The sequence below is a fragment of the Muscardinus avellanarius genome, assembly GCF_963383645.1.
Source record: "Muscardinus avellanarius genome assembly, chromosome: 10".
Lineage (NCBI taxonomy): Eukaryota > Metazoa > Chordata > Mammalia > Rodentia > Gliridae > Muscardinus > Muscardinus avellanarius.
The window spans coordinates 88,992,083-89,011,969 of record NC_137796.1 but is presented as its reverse complement, the minus strand read 5'-3'; the positions used below and the strand labels follow the sequence as shown (position 1 = coordinate 89,011,969).

Genomic DNA, 19,887 nt, shown 5'->3' with positions numbered 1-19,887 from the left:
CAGGTGGGTATCATCACCCCTATTTTCAGGTGAGAAGAACGAGGTTTGGTGACTTCCCAGGGCGGGGCGGGGATTTTGTATGGCTCCAGAATCTTTATCCTGGAACCCTCAGGACCTGTAAAATACTGATTCCCAGAGGTTTGGGGGAGTAAGTAGCGGGTGTGAGGCATCTAAGCTTTCCAAGGGATGACCGAGTGAGTGGATTTTCGGCGAAAACCACGCCTCCCTGGCCGCGACAATACTGATTCTTATTGCTTTCCTTTAAGAATTCCTTGAAATCTGAAATCCTCATCACACGGGGAGGAGGGCATTCTATATTCCTGGATCTCCCAGACTTTTCTCCCTCACCCACACTGATCCCCACTGAGGACACCAATTCTCCTCTACTGGCGAGTGGAATCTTGGGACTACATTTCCCTGCAGGCGATTCAAAAATGGGTGGCGAGGAGAGGAGGAAAGACTTTCCGTTTCCGTCGGCTCTCAATTTGCCATGTCCGCCGTGATGTACATTTCAACAGCCAACGTCCTTTCTCTGTATTGCTCAGGAAGGGACTACGTCCCCCAGCAAGCCCTGGCACAGAGGTCGAAGTAACTCGGCCGCCATCTTTTCTGTAGTCCTTTCCCCCATTTCCGCAGGGAATATCTCTTGGCGCTTGGACTACAAATCCCAGGCTGCCGTCCCCACTTTCCTGCAGCCGCCATCTTCGCGGTAGTCCCCGCCCTGTTCCCTTCCATTGTTTCAACTGAAGAGAATAGAGAAGGGCCGGGAAGACTGCAACTCCCGTCAGGCTTTGCGCCGCCCGGTGCGGGATTTTCATCTTGCAGGCGGGTGAGGTGCCCAAGGTGGCAGAATGGGGCGACCAGGAGCGACTAGGTAGTCTGCCATCTTTATGGTAGTCTCTTTATCCTCCCGGTTCCGCCATTCTTAAGGAAAACTAGAAGGCTAGGAAACTACTAATCCCATCGCACCTCATAAGATCGGCTACTAGTCAGGTGTACGCCCCTCTTCCGCCATCTTGTTTGTAGTCCTCGTTGCTTTTCACCTTTCCATTGTTCCTGACGAGTAGAAATGGCAGCGGGAAGGCAGCTGATGGACTGCGACTCCCGTCAGGTACTACACACGCGGAGGGTTGTGGACAGGAGGGCGTGTGAGCGCCTGGGAAGGAGGTCGGGCCGGGGGAGAAGGCCATCTTGTTTGTAGTCATCGTTCCCGCTCCTTCTCTATGTTCTGCAACGGGGAGCCTCGGGGCCATCGGACTATAATTCCCGGCATCCTCGGCGCCCGGCTCGGCACGCCCTCCGCCATCTTGTTTGTAGTGCCGCTGGCCCCCGCGTCTCCTTGTCCCCGCGGTAGCTCCTGAGCCCGTACGACTACAACTCCCGTGGTGCTCCGCGCGCGCTCGTCCTGGAACGTGGAGCTGTGGGGGAGGGAGGGGGCAGGGGGCGGGGTTCCTTTGGGAGAGGAGGGAGTAAGGAGGAGAAGGAGGAGGGAAGGAGGAGGGAGGGGAGGGGGAAGAGAGAAGGAAGGAGGAAGGAGCTGAGGAGGGATGAGAGAGGCGGCCAGGGCCCCGGGCCGGAGCAGCGCGGGGCTGGGGGACCAGGGGGGCTGAGGCACCCCAACTGTCCCCACCCCCCTTCCCTGCCCCCCCTCACCCTTTCCTCCCACCCTTCCGTTTGAGAAGGGGGATTTATTCAAATTTTATTTAAATCCCTATCTCCCGAGGGTCGCGCGCTGGGGGGAGGGGGAAAGGGCGGGGGTGCGCGCGGGCTGGGGGGGCGGGGTCGGAGCAGCTTCCTTCACCCCCCTTCCGTTCGACCTGTAGCCGTAGGGCAGGGGGCCGCAGTCCACGGGCGGGCCCAGGGGAGGGGGGCAGGTTACAGCGACCCCCCCCTCCCCGGGAACCGGGGGTGGGTGGGGCCTGAACCCCGGAAACGGTGGGGGGGCCCAGGCCGGTCTCTGGACCCCTGGGCAGTGGGAGCCCGGAAGGGGCCAGTTAAAGAGCCGGGGGCGCTGGGGAGAGGCGGGGCAGGGTAGGGGGAGGGGAACTGGGACTCGGACCCGGGACTGAGTGGGGCCCGGGCAGAAGCTGAGCATCCTGCGCCCGAGGAGCCCCCGTTGGCCTTGGGGGGCCGAGGGACTGAGCCCCCCAGAGCAGGACCTCCCCCTGGAAGGGCCGCGCCGCAGCCCGTGGGAGGGCCTCGCCCCCGGCGCCCCCCATCTCCACTCGCCGCTGTCCCGGCCTCCGCCGGAGGGAGGGGCCGAGCGCCCTCGGGGGGCCGTGGACCCCGGCGTTCTGAGCGTTCCGCGCCCCGCGCCGCCCGGCCCCCCCGCCGCCGATGGCCGCCGACCCGCCGGGAGCTGCCGAGAAGGGAGAGATGGCTCCCGGGACACGTGTGAGGTGGGTTCATGCGGCTCCTCCTCACCCCCAGACTTGGGCAGCTCCCACTCCCATTCATCCTCAGCCCGGCCTCTCTCTACCTTCCCCGCCCCCAGCCTCACCCTCCCCGTGCTCCAAACTCCTCATCTCCAGCCCTCCTTCCTATAACCTCTCAACCCTGGAGAACTGGCCTGCCTTCCCAGACCCTGCTTCCCCTTACAGACCCCCCACCCCCGCCTGCAGTCGCCGCCCTCTAGGCCCCTCCCCTGGAGCGCTGGAGGGCCCCTTGCCCCCATGGATGGGTCTGGAAGTCCCTGGAGAGGGGGAAGCCAGGGTAAGACTCTCACTGGGAAGAGACCCTCCAGGCCTGCTGAGTCCATATGGGATCTTAGAGGATCTGGTTTCCATGGGGAGTGGAGCCCTGGGGATTACAATTAGGGATGGAAAGCAGCCTGGGAAGCTGGGGGAATCTAACACTGAGCCCATTCCAAGTTCTACAGGGCTGTCAGGCTGGATTCTGGAATCCCAGGGAATCTGGGAGATTGCCCAGATTGACCTGAGGGATCCTAGAGGATGGCTGGGAGGAGCAGGAGCTCTGTGGGGGATGGAGTTGAGATTCTGGGCTAATATGGGACTCTGAAGAAGCTTCTTGGTGTAAGAGTCCTGGGAAGTTTTGTGGGCAGAGTGGGTCGCTAGGGATGGGGGCCAAAGATCCCATTGGATCTGATGAGGCTGTCAAGATTTGGGAGGAAGAGAGATTGGATGGCTGTTACCCTTGAGAAAGGGAGAAAGAAAAATCTGGTACTTCTATCTATCCAGGAATCTGTTGGTATCTTGAAGGTAAATCTGGGGCTTTTAGATTGGGAGAGCCTGGGGTGGGTAACGGGAAGAGTTGGGATCTCCCTGAAGTAATGCTATAGACAAGGAGTTCCCGGTCTTCTCTGGAGTTTTGGCTTGGGGATGTCAGGAGAGGCTCCTGTGTCCCTTCCTCCTCCCTGGGCCAGGGAGGGCCAGAGGTGCGGAGGAGGCGAGGCTGAGGGAGGAGTGAGGTCAGGAAGTCAGTTCTCAGGGTTCCCAGAGGAACTAGATGAGCTGCTATAGGGAGAGGCTCCGGGGAGTGGGAGTGGCCCCCTACCCCAGGACGCACACACAGGAGGGGTGACCTCCTTGTCCCCCTGGGTAGTAGTACGAGCTCTGGCTGTCCGTGGTTGGGGGGAGCTGCCAGAAGTCTCCCCTGCCAGGCCCCAGTGGGCCCACCTGACCCTGCCATCGTCTCCCCACAGCCCTCGGCGTTGCTGACGCCCCCAATGTCGTCGAGCAGCCGGGGGCCGGGGGCCGGAGCGCGCCGACGCCGAACCCGCTGCCGCCGCTGCCGGGCCTGTGTGCGAACTGAGTGCGGGGACTGCCACTTCTGCCGAGACATGAAGAAGTTCGGGGGGCCCGGGCGCATGAAGCAGTCGTGCCTGCTCCGGCAGTGCACTGCCGTGAGTGCTACCCCACCACTGCTGGGTCCCTTCGGAGCGGCACACGTCTCCAGAAGTATCTTTCTCCTGGGCACCTTTCCAGGGTGGCTGGTGGCTCCTTCCTAGAGTGTACTGTAGGGTAGCTGTTCCCTCATTTACTTCCTCTAGCCATTCACTGGCTTGTTTTAAGTGTCCATTGTTATCTCCAAGTGAGGGGCAATGTCAGGATGCACAGAAGAATCTGACCCAGGCCCAGTCTTCTCCTTTCGCTGCTGTCAGAGGCACAGAGCTGTAGAAAGCTCAGCCCTTGCTGTAACCTTACCCCAGGCAAGGGAGTCTCGGGAAGAGTGCTGGTATTTCTCTGGCCTCATCTTCCCTCCTCAGGGTGGTCTTGGGTTTGAAGCCAGGCTTCTCCTTGATGTGACCTTAAGCAACTCACTTTGAATCTCAGGTACCTTCTTTGTAAAAGGTTTCCTTTGCTGAGTTGTAAAGATTAAACAATGGCATGGGTATGAACGTGCCTACCAAGAGGCCTAGCACACACAGTAGGTATCAGGGAAACGGGTTTCCTCCCTGCCTTCCTCAGCCTTTGAGCATCCCTGGGCTTCAGAGAGTGGCCCTTTCCCTGCAGCCATGAGGAGCCAGCTGCATCCTGCATCCCCCTCCCCACACCACCACCTCCCTTCCTCTAGCCACTCTTTCCTGGTTGGACTCTTCCCCCCACGGCCCTTCTCTTCCTTTGTCCCTCAACTCCTTGCCTCACTTTTCCTGTTTCTTCTTCCTCCTCCCCCTTCTTCCTCGATCTTGTCTTCACAACTTCAGCATCTCTGATGTAGTTTAGTGTTACCATTGTCCTTCCCAAAGTCACATTGGTTAGATTGCTCCCATTTTTCCCAGGACTGGGCAGCTGCCTTTAGTGTTCCCAAGGGTCTTGCTAAAACTGGGTTCACTGTAGGATCAGAGCCACCCTGGGGCTGCCCATTGAGCAACCTCAAAATCGCCCCAAGCTGCTGCAGTGTCTTCTCCAGCCCTCTCTGAATATTATCGTCGAATTTGCCCATTGTCTCCCTCCCTTCCTGAAGCCAGCTATAATTTCAGGGTCACACTGGCCCTGGATCCGGCTGTAACAATCTCAATAGTAATAACTGTGTATCAAATGTCCCTTATGTATTATCTCATTCTTCTACCAGTCTTGTAAAGGGAGGATTCTTCACCTCATTTTGCAGTTGCAGAAACAGACTCGAGGTTAAGTCAGTTGTTGGAGGTCATCCTGCCAAAAAGGAACAAATTCAGGATTTGCCCCGGCTTGGCCCATGGGTTCTGAACCTCATCCAGCAGCTGGCCAGGGTCCCCAGAAGGAAGTCTTTCCCTTGTTGCTTGCTTTTGGGGTCCCTGATGCCCCCTCTCCCCCAACAGCCCGTGCTCCCACACACAGCTGTGTGCCTCTTGTGTGGGGAGGCTGGGAAGGAGGACACAGTGGAGGGAGAGGAAGAGAAATTTGGTTTGAGCCTCATGGAGTGTACAATCTGCAACGAGATCGTCCACCCTGGCTGCCTGAAGGTGATAGCCCGGGGAGCCTGGAGTCTGGGGTGGGGCAGATTGTCAGGGAGTGAGGGGGTGGGCCACACTGCCTTGGCTTCACTGGCACCCTCCATCCACCTCCCTGCCCTCTTGCCTACAGATGGGGAAGGCTGAGGGTGTCATCAATGCAGAGATCCCCAACTGCTGGGAGTGCCCTCGCTGCACCCAGGAAGGCCGCACCAGCAAGGTAGGGGCAGGCAGGGGCTGGGCTCTTAGTAAGTGGGGGGTTGGGAGCTGCGTAGAGCCTCACCCCCAGCCTCCATCTTCCCAGGATTCAGGTGAGGGGCCAGGCCGCCGCAGGGCTGACAACGGTGAGGAGGGAGCCAGCCTTGGGAGTGGATGGAAGCTGACGGAGGAGCCTCCGCTTCCACCGCCCCCACCCAGGCGGAAGGGCCCTCTACCTGCCGGGCCTCCCCCTGAGGACATGCCTGGGCCCCCCAAACGAAAGGAGAGGGAGGCAGGGAATGAGCCCCCCACCCCACGGAAAAAGGTGAGCCATGGGGCATGCTCATTAGGTCCAGCCCACATGGGATCCTGGGAGCTGTAGTTCTGGCTTTTTTTTTTTTTTTTTGGTGGGGTGAGCCTGGAGACCTGAGCTCTGTTGGTTTCCTTAGGGGTTGTTGGGAGATGTAGTTCAGGAGTAGCTTAGGGTAGAGCATGTTGGCTGTGAAGGAAAAGTGCCCGTGAAGGGGAACTGGCACAGGCTGGGAGGCTTTGGGAGCCCTGGGTGGGTTAGGGAGGAAGGAGAGAGCATGCTCAAACTAACTGCTATGGAGGAGGAGGGAGGGGCTGGAAAGAGCCGGAGGGGAAGAAAGAGGAGATGAGAGCATGCTCAGTGAGCCTGGACACTGGCTGCAAGGTGAGCATGCTCAGTTCTCCCTGGGATGGGGGCTTCTGGGATTTGTAGTCTACAAGGAGGGCATGGGCTTTAGTTTTACAGGTCTTTATGGCCTAATGGGGTCTCTCCCTTCCCCCATATCTCCCTCTTATCCTGGTAGGTGAAAGGAGGCCGAGAGAGGCACCTGAAGAAGGTGGGTGGAGACGCCTGCCTCCTCCGAGGATCGGACCCAGGCGGCCCTGGCCTTCTGCCCCCCAGGGTTCTGAATCCAAGCCAGGCATTCTCGTCTTGCCACCCTGGGCTCCCTCCCGAGAACTGGGAGGTGTGCCGGGGACCTCCTCCCCCCTTCCCACCTTCCCTTGCCCCACCCTCCACCACAGATACCTGTCCCTTCCTGCTCACCTTGCCCTGCCCCAGCCCCATGTGGCCCCAGTGGCATCTGGACCCCTAGAAAGAGTTGGGAGGAAAAGTGGGTTTGATCCAGGTCACTAGAACCCCTGGCTTCCCAAGAGCCCTTGGGTATCATCTAGCCTTAAAGGGGGAAGAACTGAGTTCAAATTCCTGCCCAACCACTGATTCTTTGAATGGTCTTAGAGACTTGTCAGCTGCTTTGAGCCTCAGTTTCCTAGAAAATGCAGTTTACCAGCCTGGGCATGGTGACACACACTTGTAATCCCAGTACTTGAGAGGCTGAGACAGGAAGATAGCAGGTTCACAGCCAGCCTCTGCTACTTAGTGAGGCCCTCAACAACTTAGACCCTGTTTTTAAATAAAATATGAAAAAAAAAAAGTCTAGGAGGTAGAAAACCCCTGGGTTCCAGCCCCAGTACCGGAAAAAAAAAAAAAAAAAAAAATTGCAGTTTACCTAGATTCAAGGGAAATGGAGCCCAGAGAGGCTAGTAGACTTATCCAAAGTCATACAGTGAAGCCAGAATATTTTGCAAGAAGTCTGCATGATTGTGTTTAAACCTGCTTCTACTTTTTTGTCAGTTTGTAACTTTGGGCAAATCAGTTGTTCTCTGAGCCTTAATTTCTCCAAAATTAATGACCAGAGCTGGGTGTGGTGGCACACGTCTGTGATCCCAGCACATGGGAGGATGAAACAGGAGAATCACAGGTTTGAGGATAGCTTCAGTAATTTAGTGAGACCCTGTTTCAAAATTTAAAAATAAAATAGGGCTGGGGATGCAGGGATATAGCTCGAAGGTAGAATGCCCTAGGATTCAATCCCCGGTAGTGAAGGGGGCAGAAGAGCGGCCCAGGTTGCTGCTCACATTAGAGCGCTGTGAGAACTTAATGAGTCAGCGCGTGTGAGGTGCTCCCCACGGGGCCAGACGATCATCGCTGCTCGTTGTGGAATGGACACTCAGAATTGTCTAGTCCAGCAGTTCTGTGTTGAAGATGATGAAATGGGCTTCACAAGGTCACACAGAGTTGACGGGCAAGCCAGCACTCAGAGCTAGGTCTCTACCCATGCCCCTCTCTGCCTGGGAAACTCATAAGCCATTCAACCCCACGAGGCTTTACTTCTCTGAGTTAGTGCCTTCATCATCCAGATAAGGAAACAAACCCAGAGATGGCCAAGGTGTCACATTGTTGGGAGCAGTTTAGAACTCGGGACCATGCCTTGAGCTATCCTTCCCCCCTGGTGACTCCTTATGGGTAGGGGGGTGGGAAAGTGGGTCCCAAGCCCTAGAACAGCCTCTCCCTGTCTCCTTGCAGAAACCCAAGCCACCCTTGGCCTCTGCCGAGGGCCCTGCAGTTCCAGCCCCCTCCCCACAGAGGGAGAAGCTAGAGCGTTTCAAGCGGATGTGCCAGCTGCTGGAGCGGGTGCCTGACACCTCTTCTTCTTCCTCGGACTCCGACTCGGACTCCGACTCATCAGGCACATCGCTGAGTGAGGACGAGGCACCCGGCGAGGCCCGGAATGGGCGGCGGCCAGCCCGGGGCAGCTCTGGCGAAAAGGAGAACCGCGGGGGGCGGCGGGCTGTGCGCCCTGGCAGTGGGGGGCCCCTGCTCAGCTGGCCCCTGGGTCCTGCCCCACCGCCCCGGCCTCCACAGCTGGAGCGGCATGTGGTGCGGCCCCCGCCTCGAAGTCCTGAGCCCGACACGCTGCCCCTGGCTGCTGGATCCGACCACCCCTTGCCGCGGGCCGCCTGGCTTCGCGTCTTCCAGCACCTTGGGCCCCGGGAGCTGTGCATCTGCATGCGCGTCTGTCGGACGTGGAGCCGCTGGTGAGTGGCTGGACAAGCCTGAGTTCTGCTGCCCTCGTGCTTCTCACTCGCTCGCTATGACCTGCAGTAGGTCTCTGATCCTCTCTGGGCCTTGTATTTTTATCGTATATACATGTCATAGTCTGATGCTTTCATAGATACTGCACGAGGCTGCCTTCCATTTACTTATTTACTTATTTTTGGTAGTACTAGGAATTGAACCCCAGGGGCATTCTCTTCTACCTCTGAGCTACACCCCAGCCCATTTTATTTATTTTATTTTATTTTTTATGTATTTATTTATTTTTGTGTGTATGATACTAGGAATTGAACCCAAGGGTATTCTGCCTCTGAGATATACCCCCAACCCCCCCTTTTTTTGTGGTATTGCGGATGGAACCCAAGGGCATTCTACCTCCGAGCTACACCCCCAGCTCTATATTTTATTCTTTATTTTGAAACAGGGTCTCACTGAGTTGCAAAGGACCTCACTAAGTAGCTGAAGCTGTCCGAAAACCATGATCCTCCTGTCTCAGCCTCCCAAGTGCTGGGATTACAAGCATGCACCACCATGTCCAGCTCCCTTTTTATTCTTTGTTTTGAAACAGGGTCTCGCTAGGCTTCTGAGAGCCTCATTAAGTTGCTGAGACTGGTCTTGAACCTGCAATCCTCCTGTCTCAGCCTCCCAAATACTGGAATTACGGCTGTGTATCACCACACTTGGCTTTATTTTATATTTTAAACAGAGTCTCAATGCCGGGTGTGGTGGCGCACGCTTGTAATCCCTGCGCTTGGGAGGCTGAGACAGGAGGATTGCACGGGTTTGAAGCCAGTGTCAGCTACTTAGTGAGGCTCTCAGCAACTTAGACCCTGTGTCCAAACAAAATATAAAATAGGTCTGGGAGTATAGCCCGGAGGTAGAAAGCCTCTGGGTTCCACCCCCAGTACCACCAAAAAAAAAAAAAAAAAAAAACCAAAACAGAATCTCAGTAATTTGCTGAGACTGACCTTGTACCTGTGATCCTTCTGTCTCAGCCTCCCAAGTACTTGGATTATAGGCATGTGCCACCATGCCTGGCTCTGACAATTTTTTAATTTTTATTTTTGTGTACATATATATATTTGGTACTGGGATGTAACCCAAGGACATTCTACCTCTGAGCTATTCCCTCAGCCCTATTTTATTTTTTATTTGGAAACAGGGTATCACTAAGTTATTGAGGGCCTCACTAAGTTGCTGTGGCTGGCCTCAAACTCATGATCCTCTGTCTCAGCCTCCCGAGTACTGGGATTACAAGTGTGTAACACCATACCCTGCTTATTTTTTTATTTTTGAAACAGGGAGGATCTCAGTAAGTTGCCAAGGGTAGCCTGTGATCCTCCTGTCTCATAGCTGCCTTCCATTTATGAATTCACTTAACCCTCAGGACAACTTTGTGAAGAGGACATTGTTTCCCCACTTTCCTAGTTTGGAGCTATACCGCTGTCCTATTTGTTATTTGGAAACAGGGTCTTAATAAGTTGCCAAGAGCCTCGCTAAATTGCTGAGGCTGGCCTCGAATCTGTGATCTTTCCGTCAGCCTCCCAGGTACTAGGGTTACAGGGGTGCGCCACCATGCCTGGCAATCATTCCCCTTTTTTAGATGAATCTGAGGCCCAAGGTCATGTGGAGAGGAAGTGGTAGAACCAGGAATTTGAGCTCGGCTAGGCCCTCTGGGTTCAGCATCTTCCCTCCTAGCTGTTGTTTCTGTGAGTGGTTAGTGTTGCTGAGCACAGTGTTAAGTGCTGTGACGCACTTCTTACTTTTCATGCTTTCTCTTCTTGAGGACAGTTTGACTATTGGTTCCATTTACATAGAGAAAGCCCTTTGCTGGGGTGGCCTTGCTCTACCCAGCCATGCTGAAACCTGACTCGGCCCATCCTCTTCCTTTACCCCACAAATGTTCCCACAGCCTCCTGAACCTTGTTCAGAAATATCTGCCACAGCCGGGCGTGGTGGCGCACGCTTGTAATCCCCGCGCTTGGGAGGCAGAGACAGGAGGATCGCGCAGGTTCGAAGCCAGCCGCGTGCTGGCTTAGGAGACCCTGTTTCCAAATAAAAATGTAAAAAGAGGTCTGGGAGTGTAGCCCGGAGGTAGAATGGCTTCCAGGAACCCCAGTACCACCCAAAAAAAAAGAAAAAATATCTGCCACAGCCAGGTGTGACACATGCCTGTAATCCCAGTACTTAGGAGGCTGAGACGGGAGGATCGCAGTTTCGAGACAAGCATCGGCAACAGAGTGAGACTCTCAGTAACCTAGCGAGACCCTGTTTCAAAACAAAAAAAATAATAAAGGGCTGGAGGTGTAGCTCAGGTAGAATGCCCCTCGGTTCAATCCCTAGTACCATACACACAAAAAAGAAGTGTCCGTCACCCTTCTAAGCCTAAGATTTCTCCTTTCTGCAAAACCCCCAGAGCACTCTGTTCCCCTGATGAAGCGCACAGAGACAGTCTCATTTTGACAGCCTTTGTTCTGTTACGCATTTTCTGGTTTCCATCCTTCTGGGGTGGAGGCGCAGACTGTATCTGTTTTATCTTTGTCTCCAGCCCAGGACCAAGGCCAATGTAGATGCTTGAGAATGCTCTTCCCGTGTGCACAGTGATGGGGCTTGGGCTGAGCGCTTCCCAAGCGTTGGCTGACCTGCTCACAGCCAGGGACCTGTGAAGGAATGAGGGACATTTGAGAACTCAGACCCACCCTCTTTCTCTGAGATCTGGAGGGCCCACCCTGGCTTTGGTCCGCAGAGCCACGGGCCTAAGCACAAGCTCTGGAGGCAAAGGCCTGCTTCAGACTTGTTTTTTCTCTGATGAGCTGTATGCCCTTGGGCCAGTTTCTTAACATCCCCATGTCTTGGTGTTTTCATCTATAAAACCGGGGTAATCGAAGCTCTCCCTTCCTGGTGTTTCTGCAAGCAGGTACTTAAAGAGAACTGAGCGGAGCAGCTGTGACATAGACGTTGTTAACACTCAAGGTCTAAATAGTGATCATTATTATTCACCCGGTTAAAAGGATGTATTGAAAGCCCAGCTTTTTTGCTTTTTCTTTTTTTGGTGGTACTAGGGATTGAACCCAGGGGCATTCTATCTCCTCGTTCAACCCTCAGCCCTATTTTATTTTTATTTTGAAACACGGTCTCACTAGATCGGCAAGAGTCTCACCACATTACCGAGGCTGGCCATGAGCTTGTGATCCTCCTGTCTCAGCCTCCCAGTTACTGGGATTACACTGTGTACTGTCACTCCCAGCTTAAACCCAGCCTTTGTATCCACAGAACAATAGACCTGTGCCCTTGAAGAGCTCCCAGTCTGCAACATAGAAGCAGATAGAGGAGTTGCAAGGGATTCCCACCTCCTTGGGTGTTGAGATATTTGCTGACATCCTTTCAAGGCCGGCTCTGTGCCTAGTATCTGGGACCCAGAACTAAAAAGTAACTTGATTTCTGCCTCAAGGGGAGACTTGTGGTTGGAAGTGGACAAAACAGAGAAGCCATACTGTACAGTGGTTACCATGGAGCCTGTAGCCTCATACCTATGGGTTTCCTCACCTGTGCCCTGATGGCTAACCTCTTGAGACCCTAGTGTCCTCATTCTTAGTCTGGCATTCATATTAATACAGTCCTACCTTAGTATCTCTGGGGGACTGGTTTTATCCTTTCTTTCTTTCTTTCTTTCTTTCTTTCTTTCTTTCTTTCTTTCTTTCTTTCCAGAGATGGAACCCAGGGGCTTTCTACCTCTGGGCTATACTCCCAGACCTATTTTATACTTTATTTGGAAACAGGGTCTCACTAAGTTGCTGAGAGTGTCACTAAGTAGCTGAGGCTGGCTTCGAACCTGTGTGATCCTCCTGTCTCAGCCTCCTAAGCACTGGGATTACAAGCGTGTGCCACCACGTCCAGCTCTGGGGGACTCGTTTTATAAGACCCCGTGCCCTTCAGGATACCAAAACTGAGGATACTTTCCTTTTTTGTGTGGTACTAGGAATTGAAACCAGAGGCATTCTACCTCTGAGCTACATCCCAGACCAATTTTATTTCTTATTTGGAAACATGGTCTTGCTAGGTTGATGAAAGTCTTACTACTTGCTGAGGCTGTCCTCTAACCTGTGATCATCCTGTCTCAGCCTTCCAAGTACTGGGATTACAAGCATGCTCCACCATACCTGGCCTCAGGTTTCTTTAACATAAAGTGGTACAGCATTTGCAAATTTTATATATATACATCTTCCCATATACTTTTTTTTTTGGCGGTACTGGGGGTGGAAACCAGGGGCATTCTACCTCTGAGCTACACCCCCAGCCCTATTTTTTATTCTTTATTTTTGAAACAGGGTCTCACTGGGTTGCAAAGGGCCTCACTAAGTAGTTGAGGCTGCCCATGAACCACGATTCTCCTGTCTCAGCCTCCCAAATGCTGGGATTACAAGCATGTGCCACCACGCCCAGCCTACTTTTTTTTTTTTTTTTTTTTAATGGAGGTTTGCAGGTGGGAGAGCAGCAAGTTGAGGCTTTCCTGTCTGGTGGCTTCCATCTTCTGGAGCTGGTAGGCCAGGCAGTGGGGGAGGACAGGCAGGGGTGGGGCGTGGAGGAGGCATGGAGTCGCAGTCAAGGACATGGACAGGGAGGGACTGGACACAAGATATGGCCAGCTGGGGTCAGGAGATGAAGGCCTGGAGGCTGGCAGATTGGAGGAGCCAAGGGAGAAGTGGCTGCAGCCAGGGCCAGAGGTGGAGAACAACGAGGAGCTCTGCGTCCCGGGAGGCTTCTGCAGGATGAGGCTTAGGACTAGAATGTAGGGTTTTGCGGGCGACTGTCAGGGCTGGCTGGAGTTCAGGAGAAGGTGAACAAGTTAGGGAGCGTAGATAGCCCTGCGTGTCCAGGATGATGGCGTGTCTTGGCTCTGAAGAGTCCTTCCCGCTGTTGCCTCAGTTATTATAACCCGGCTTAGAACTGTCTGTGGCTCCTGGCACCCTCAGTGGCCTTCCACACAAACCAGGACCCAGCGACTGTGCTAAGCACGTCCCCATCCCGGCTCCCTTCATCATCACAACAAACCTTTCGTGTGCTCTCTTTCACCATATGGTATTGGTTTGGGACATGGATGCTTAGACAGGTAATTTGTCTGGGGTCACCCCACGCATGGGGTGGCGAGCAGGGATTTAGATTCCCACACTCAAGCTCTTCACCTGGGCTTTGTGGTCAAGGACAGTCAGTGGCCTGGCGTTCTAGCCCTCCTTGGCATGGTCCCCTTACCCCAAGCTGCCTGTGCAGCCTCACCACTGCCTCTTTTTTTGGGGGGGGTGCTGGACGCGAACCTATCTTTTTTTCTCAGCCACCCAACTACTGGGATTACAGGAGTATGCCATCAAGCCTGGCTTGGCACTGAATTTGTAAATAGGATTTCTTTTTTTGGTACTAGGGATGGAACCCAGGGGCCTTCTACCTCTGTGCGACACTCCCAGATCTATTTTTTATTTTTATTTTTTATTTTATTTTATTTTGTGGGTCTGAGGATGGAACCCAGGAGCATTCTACCTCCGAGCTACATCCCCTGCTCTATTTTTTATTCTTTATTTTGAAACTGGGTCTCACTAAGTTGCAAAGGGCCTCACTAAGTAGCTGAGGCTGTCCTCGAACTGCGATCCTCCAGTCTCAGCCTCCCAAATGCTGGGATTACAAGCGTGTGCCACCATGCCCGGCTTTATTTTATATTTTATTTGGAAACAGGGTCTCAGTAAGTTGCTGAGAGCCTAAGTAGCTGAGGCTGGCTTTGAACCTCTGATCATCCTGTCTCCACCTCCCAAGTACTGGGATTACAAGCATGTGCCAGCCCGCCCGGCTCACCCCTGCCCTGTCCTTCTGCTTAGGGTTTGGCTCTCCATCCAGACCATCCTGGTTTAAGTCTGACTTTGCAGCTGTGGGACCTTGAATGAGTTTCTTAACCTCTCTGGGCCTCATTTTCCTTAACTGTAGAAAGAAGATAATGATCCCTGGGGCGGTTTTGAGGTTTAAATGCTTAATGCAAAGAACAGTAGTTGGCGGGTAGTAAAGCTTGGATAAACATGTTATTGCTGTAGTCACCATCACCACAGGATGAGTTGTCCTTTCGTCCTGCTGCCTCAGGTGCAGGGCTCCATGTTGTCTCTCCTTAGCATATGCACAGGCTCTACTCTCTTCCTTCCCTCTCCTGGCTGGAATAGCAATATCAACCATGTTCCTCACAGTCTTGGTTCAGGCATCGTCTCCTCAGCATGCTCCACTGTCCTGGTCCCCAAGTTGACTTACCATGTCCTTACCACCTCAGTTACAGTGGACTGTATCTCTGGATTGTATAGCAAGAACTTCATCTAGTGAACTTGCTTCATGCCCAGTGGAAGCTGGATGCTTGATGTCATTAGGACCCCCAGTGATTATTGGCTGCCATTCATATACGTTCACCTATCTATCTATCTTTTTTTTTTTTTTTTTTTTGCAGTACTAGTGGTAGAACCCAGGGGCAATTCTACCTCTGAGCTATACCCCCAGCTCTATATTTTATTCTTTATTTTGAAACAGGGTCTCACTAAGTTGCAGAGGCCTCAGTAAGTAGCTGAGGCTGGCCGTGAATCTGCAATCTGGTTATCTCACATTTGGCTGCCATTCATATTTAATAATTACAAGAAAACCAGGTGTGGTGTTGCTTACCTGTAATCTCAGTACTTGAAAGGCTGAGACGGGAGGATTGCAGGTTCACAGCCACCTCAACAGTTTAGCAAGACCCTGTTTCAAAGTAAAAAATAAAATAGGGCCAGGCGTGGTGGCGCAAGCTTGTAATCCCCGCACTTGGGAGGCGGAGACAGGAGGATCGCTCAGGTTTGAAGCCAGCTGCGCTGGCGTAAGAGACCCTGTTTCAAAAATATAAAATTAGGTCTGGGAGTGTAGCCCGGAGGTAGAAGGGCTTCCAGGAACCCCAGTACCACCAAAAAATAATAATAAAATAATAAAATAAAATAGGGTCGGGCGTAGTGTTGCACACCTATAATCCCAGTATTTAGGAGGCTAATACTGGAGGATCACAGGTTCAAGGACAGCCCCAGCAAGTAGTGAGATTCTCATTGACCTATTGAGACCCTCTTTCCAAATAAGGAAATCCAGAGGTAGAATGCCTCTGGATTCGATCTCTAGTACCACAAAAATAAATAAATAAATTCGCTGGAGGTATAGCTTTGAGGCAGAATTCCCCCATGGTTTGAATTTCCAGTACCAAAAAAAAAAAAAGTGCTGGGTGTGTAGCTTGTGGCCAGCATCAATTTAGCATGATCTTGTTTCAAAATAAAAATTAAGATAGGATGCCAGGTGTTTTGGCACACACTCGTAATCCCAGCATTCGGGAGGCAGAGACTGGAGGATCGTGGTTCGTGGACAACCTCAGCTATTTAGTGAGGCCCTTTGTAACTCAGTGAGACCCTGTTTAAAAAATAAAAAAGACTAGCCAGGTGAGGTGGTGCACGCTTGTAATCCCTGCTCTTGGGAGGCGGAGACAGTTAGATAGCGCAGGTTCGAAGCCAGCTACACTGGCTTAAGAGACCCTGTTTCCAAATAAAAAAATATAAATTAAAAAATATAAAATAGATCTGGGAGTGCAGCCTGGAGGTAGAAGGGTTTCCAGGAACCCCAGTACCACCAAAATAGATAAATAAATAAATAAATAAATAAATAAAATAAAAATGGAATAAAAAAGACTAAGTAATAGGGCTGGGGGTATACCTTGAAGGTACAGTGCCCCTGGGTTCCATCTCTGGTACCACAAAAAAAAAAAAAAAAAAAAAAAATTAAGACAGGACTGGGAACGTAGCTCAGAGGTAGAATTACTGGATGCAATTACTAGTACAAAAAAAAAAAAAAGTGCAGTGGGACTGGTTGGCTCCATCCAAGAGGTTCGGGAGACTTCTGGAAGTGAAGGTACTGGAGCTGCACCCTGGAGGGGCCGGGGCGATTGGTCTTCCTGGCCTAGGCACACAGCATATGCACAATGAATTAGAAGCTGGGTGTGGCAGCGCACGCTTGTAATCCCAGCATTCGGGAGGCTGAGACCGGAGGATCGCAGTTCGCGGACAGCCTCAGCTACTTAGTGAGGCCCTTTGCAACTCAGTGAGTCCCGGTTTCAAAATAATTAAAAAATAGGGTTGAGGGTGCAGCTCAGAGGTAGAATGCCCCTGGGTTTCATCCCCAGACCCATAAAAAATAAAAAAAGAATGAATTGGCACTGACAGCATTGCGGGTCTGCAGGTGGTTTGGCCTGGCTCTGTGGAGTGTGATGCAGAAGCACTTCTGGGACCTCTGTATGCTCCCAAGGAGCATGGTATTCCCTTCCAAGTGCAGACAGTTCAGGAGGGGTAAAGGAAGCAGCAACAGATAACCTGAAACTCACGGCCGGGTCTGAGGAGGTAGAGAGGCTATGGATGGAGGAGGAGTTAACTCAGTGAGAAGAGAAAAGGGACAGAAGTGGGGTGAGGGTAGGTATTTATACCTTCCTTTTCATTCTTAGGATTGGAGAGATTTCTCAGACAGGAGGATTTCAAGTTCAAAGCCAACCTCAGTAATTTTTAGCAAAATCTTGTTTCAATAAAATATAACAGCTGGGTGTGGTGGTGCCCGCTTGTAATCTCAGTACTTGGGAGGCTGCGACAAGAGGACTGCAGGTTTGCGGCCACCCTCAGTTACTTAGGCTTACTTAGGCCCTCCACAATTTAGTGAGACCCTGTTTCAAAATAAAGAATAAAAATAGAACTAGGGAGCCAGGTATAGTGGCACCTGCTTGTAATTCTAGTGTATGGGAGGCTGAGACAGAAGGATCCAGGTTCGCAGACAGCCTCAGCTACTACTTAGTGAGGTCCTTGCAACTCAGTGAGACCCTGTTTCAAAATAAAGACTAAAAAATAGGGCTGGGAGTGTAGCTCAGAAGTAGAATGCTTCTGGGTTCTATTTCCAATACAGAAAAAAAAAAAAAATAGGACGAGGAGTGTAGCTCAGTCATAGGATGCCTCTGGGTTCAACTCCTGGTACCAAACACACAAAAACTAAAACTAAACTAAAATAAAAAGCAGAGCATGGTAGCCGGGCATGGTGGCACACGCTTGTAATTCCCACACTTGGGAGGCAGAGACAGGAGGATTGCGCAGGTTGGAAGCCAGCCTCACTGGCTTAAGAGACCCTGTTTCCAAATAAAAATATAAAAAATAGGTGTCTGGGAGTGTAGCCCGGAGGTGTTTAGGTTTCCAGGAACCCCAGTACCACCACCAAAAAAAAAAAAAAAGCAGGGCATGGTGATACACGCTTGTAATCCCAGCATTTGGGAGGATCGCAGTTTGTGGACAGCCTCAGTTACTTAATGAGGCCTTCTGCAGCTTAGTGAAACCCTGCTTCAAAAAATAAAGAATAAAAAATAGGGCAGGGGATTTAGCTCCTGGGTCCCATCCCCAGACCTGCATAAATAAATAAATAAATAAATAAATAAATAAATAAATAAAGTAAAACAGGACTGGAGATGTATCCAGAGGCAGAAGAACCCTGGCTTCTATCCCCAGTTCCACCAAAACAAGCAAATAGGAGAGATTTGCCAGTCTTGGTGGTGCATGCCAGGACAGCAGCATTACAAGTAGTTTAAAGCCAGCCTCACCAATTTGAGACCCTGTTTCTTTCTTTTTCTTTTTTGGTGTTGGGGATCAGACCTAGAGGCATTCTACCTCCAAGCTATACTCCCAGCCCAATTTTATTTCTTTAGAAAAGGGTCTCATTGGCCGGGTGTGGTGGTGCACGCTTGTAATCCCCTCACTTGGGAGGCTGAGACCAGGAGGATCGCACAGGTCCGAAGCCAGCCTCAGCTACTTAGTGAGGCTCTCAGAAACTTAGTGAGACCCTGTTTCTGAATAAAATATAAAATAGGACTGGGAGTATAGCCCGGAGGTAGGAAATCTCCTAGGTTCTACCCCTAGTACCACCAATAAATAAGTAAATAAAAATAAAAAATAAAATTCATCTTTTTTAGCCTGGTGTGGTGGTGCATGCCTGTAATCTCAGTACTTGGGAGGCTGAGACAGGAGGGTCACAATTCGCAGCCAGCCTCAGCTTTAATGAGGCCCTTTGCAACTCAGTGAGACCCTGTTTCAGAATAAAAATTAGGGGCTGGGGATGTAGCTCAGAGGTAGAATGCCCCTGGGTTCTATCCTCAGTACTGGGGAAAGAGAGAGAGAAAGAAAGAAAGAAGGAAGGAAAGGAGGAAAGGAGGGAGGGAGGGAGGGGAGGGTCTCATTAGGTTTCTGAAAGTCTTGCTATGTTGCCAAGGCTGGCTTTGAACTTGTGATCCCCGTCTCCGCCTCCCAAGTACTGGGATTACAAGAATGCCCCACCACACTTGGCTGAGACCTTGTTTCAAAGTTAAAAAATTTAAAAAGGTTGGGGGAGTATCTCAGAGGTAGAATTTTTCTGGGTTGGGTCCCCAGTGCCCCCTCCCCAAAATTAGAGATTTGGAAATGTTTACTGGATAAGTGGAAAGAATCTGCAGGAGAGACTAGAAAGCCAGAAGGGAGGGAGGAGGGAAAGGTGAATGTGTCAGTGTCCCTAAGTGTTACTTGAGGTTCTGGAGTACACCTGGTGGGTCTTATTTGTTTTTTGGTTTCGGGTCTTGCCATATTGTCTTGGGCTGGCTCCAAATGCCTGGGCTCAAGGGATCCTTCTGCCTTGATCTTCTGAATAGCTGATTCCAGGCACATGCCACCCTGACTACCTACTTGCCTTATTTATTATTATTATTAAATTAATAATTTAATAATTAATATTAAATTATCATCAATAAATAATTAATAATTTAATAATACTTATTAAATATTATTTATTATTTATTGTCTTGTTTATTTATGTATTTAGTTACTTACTTACTTATTTATGCAGTATTGGGGATTGAACTCAGTCATTCTACCTTGGAGCTACACCCCTAAGTCTATTTTTATTCTTTATTTTTTTAAATCTATGTGGTACTGGGTATGGAACCCAGGGGCATTCTATCTCATCTACAGCCCAGCCCCATTTTTTAAAATTCATTTTTAGTTTTTATTCCATTTTTAAAATTTTTGAAACAGGGTCATACTGAGTTGCAGAGGGCCTAAGTAGCTGAGGCTGCCCACGAACTGCGATCCTTCAGTCTCAGCCCCCCAATGCTGGGATTACAAGCGAGCGCCACCACGCCTGGCTTCAGATTTTTAAAAAAGGGCCGAGAGTGTAGCTTGAAGGTAGAATGCTCCTGGGTTCAGTCTTCAGTACTAAAACAAAACAAACAAAAATTATCAGGGGCTTTTGTATCTTTAACACCTCTCAAGTGGTTTTTAGATAGTAAGGGGAA

General features: G+C 51.4%; 1 protein-coding gene across 6 annotated transcripts in view; it reads left to right on the top strand.

Moving 5' to 3' along the window:
- Positions 1-1,069: 1,069 nt before the first annotated feature.
- The window catches only part of FBXL19 (F-box and leucine rich repeat protein 19), a gene marked incomplete at both ends in the record, with an annotated part of 29,522 nt that continues 10,704 nt past the window's right edge, over positions 1,070-19,887 (top strand). The window contains 7 exons of one of the 6 annotated variants that reach the window (XM_080703426.1): positions 1,070-1,111; positions 3,662-3,862; positions 5,258-5,401; positions 5,523-5,609; positions 5,694-5,912; positions 6,421-6,453; positions 7,983-8,494. In XM_080703426.1, coding sequence (XP_080559552.1) covers positions 1,070-1,111; positions 3,662-3,862; positions 5,258-5,401; positions 5,523-5,609; positions 5,694-5,912; positions 6,421-6,453; positions 7,983-8,494 — 1,238 coding nt within the window. Of the gene's footprint in view, positions 1,112-2,676; positions 2,713-3,661; positions 3,863-5,257; positions 5,402-5,522; positions 5,610-5,678; positions 5,913-6,420; positions 6,583-7,982; positions 8,495-19,887 lie in introns of those variants that run through there. The other 5 variants (XM_080703423.1, XM_080703424.1, XM_080703425.1 and 2 more) reach the window with 5 other exon arrangements.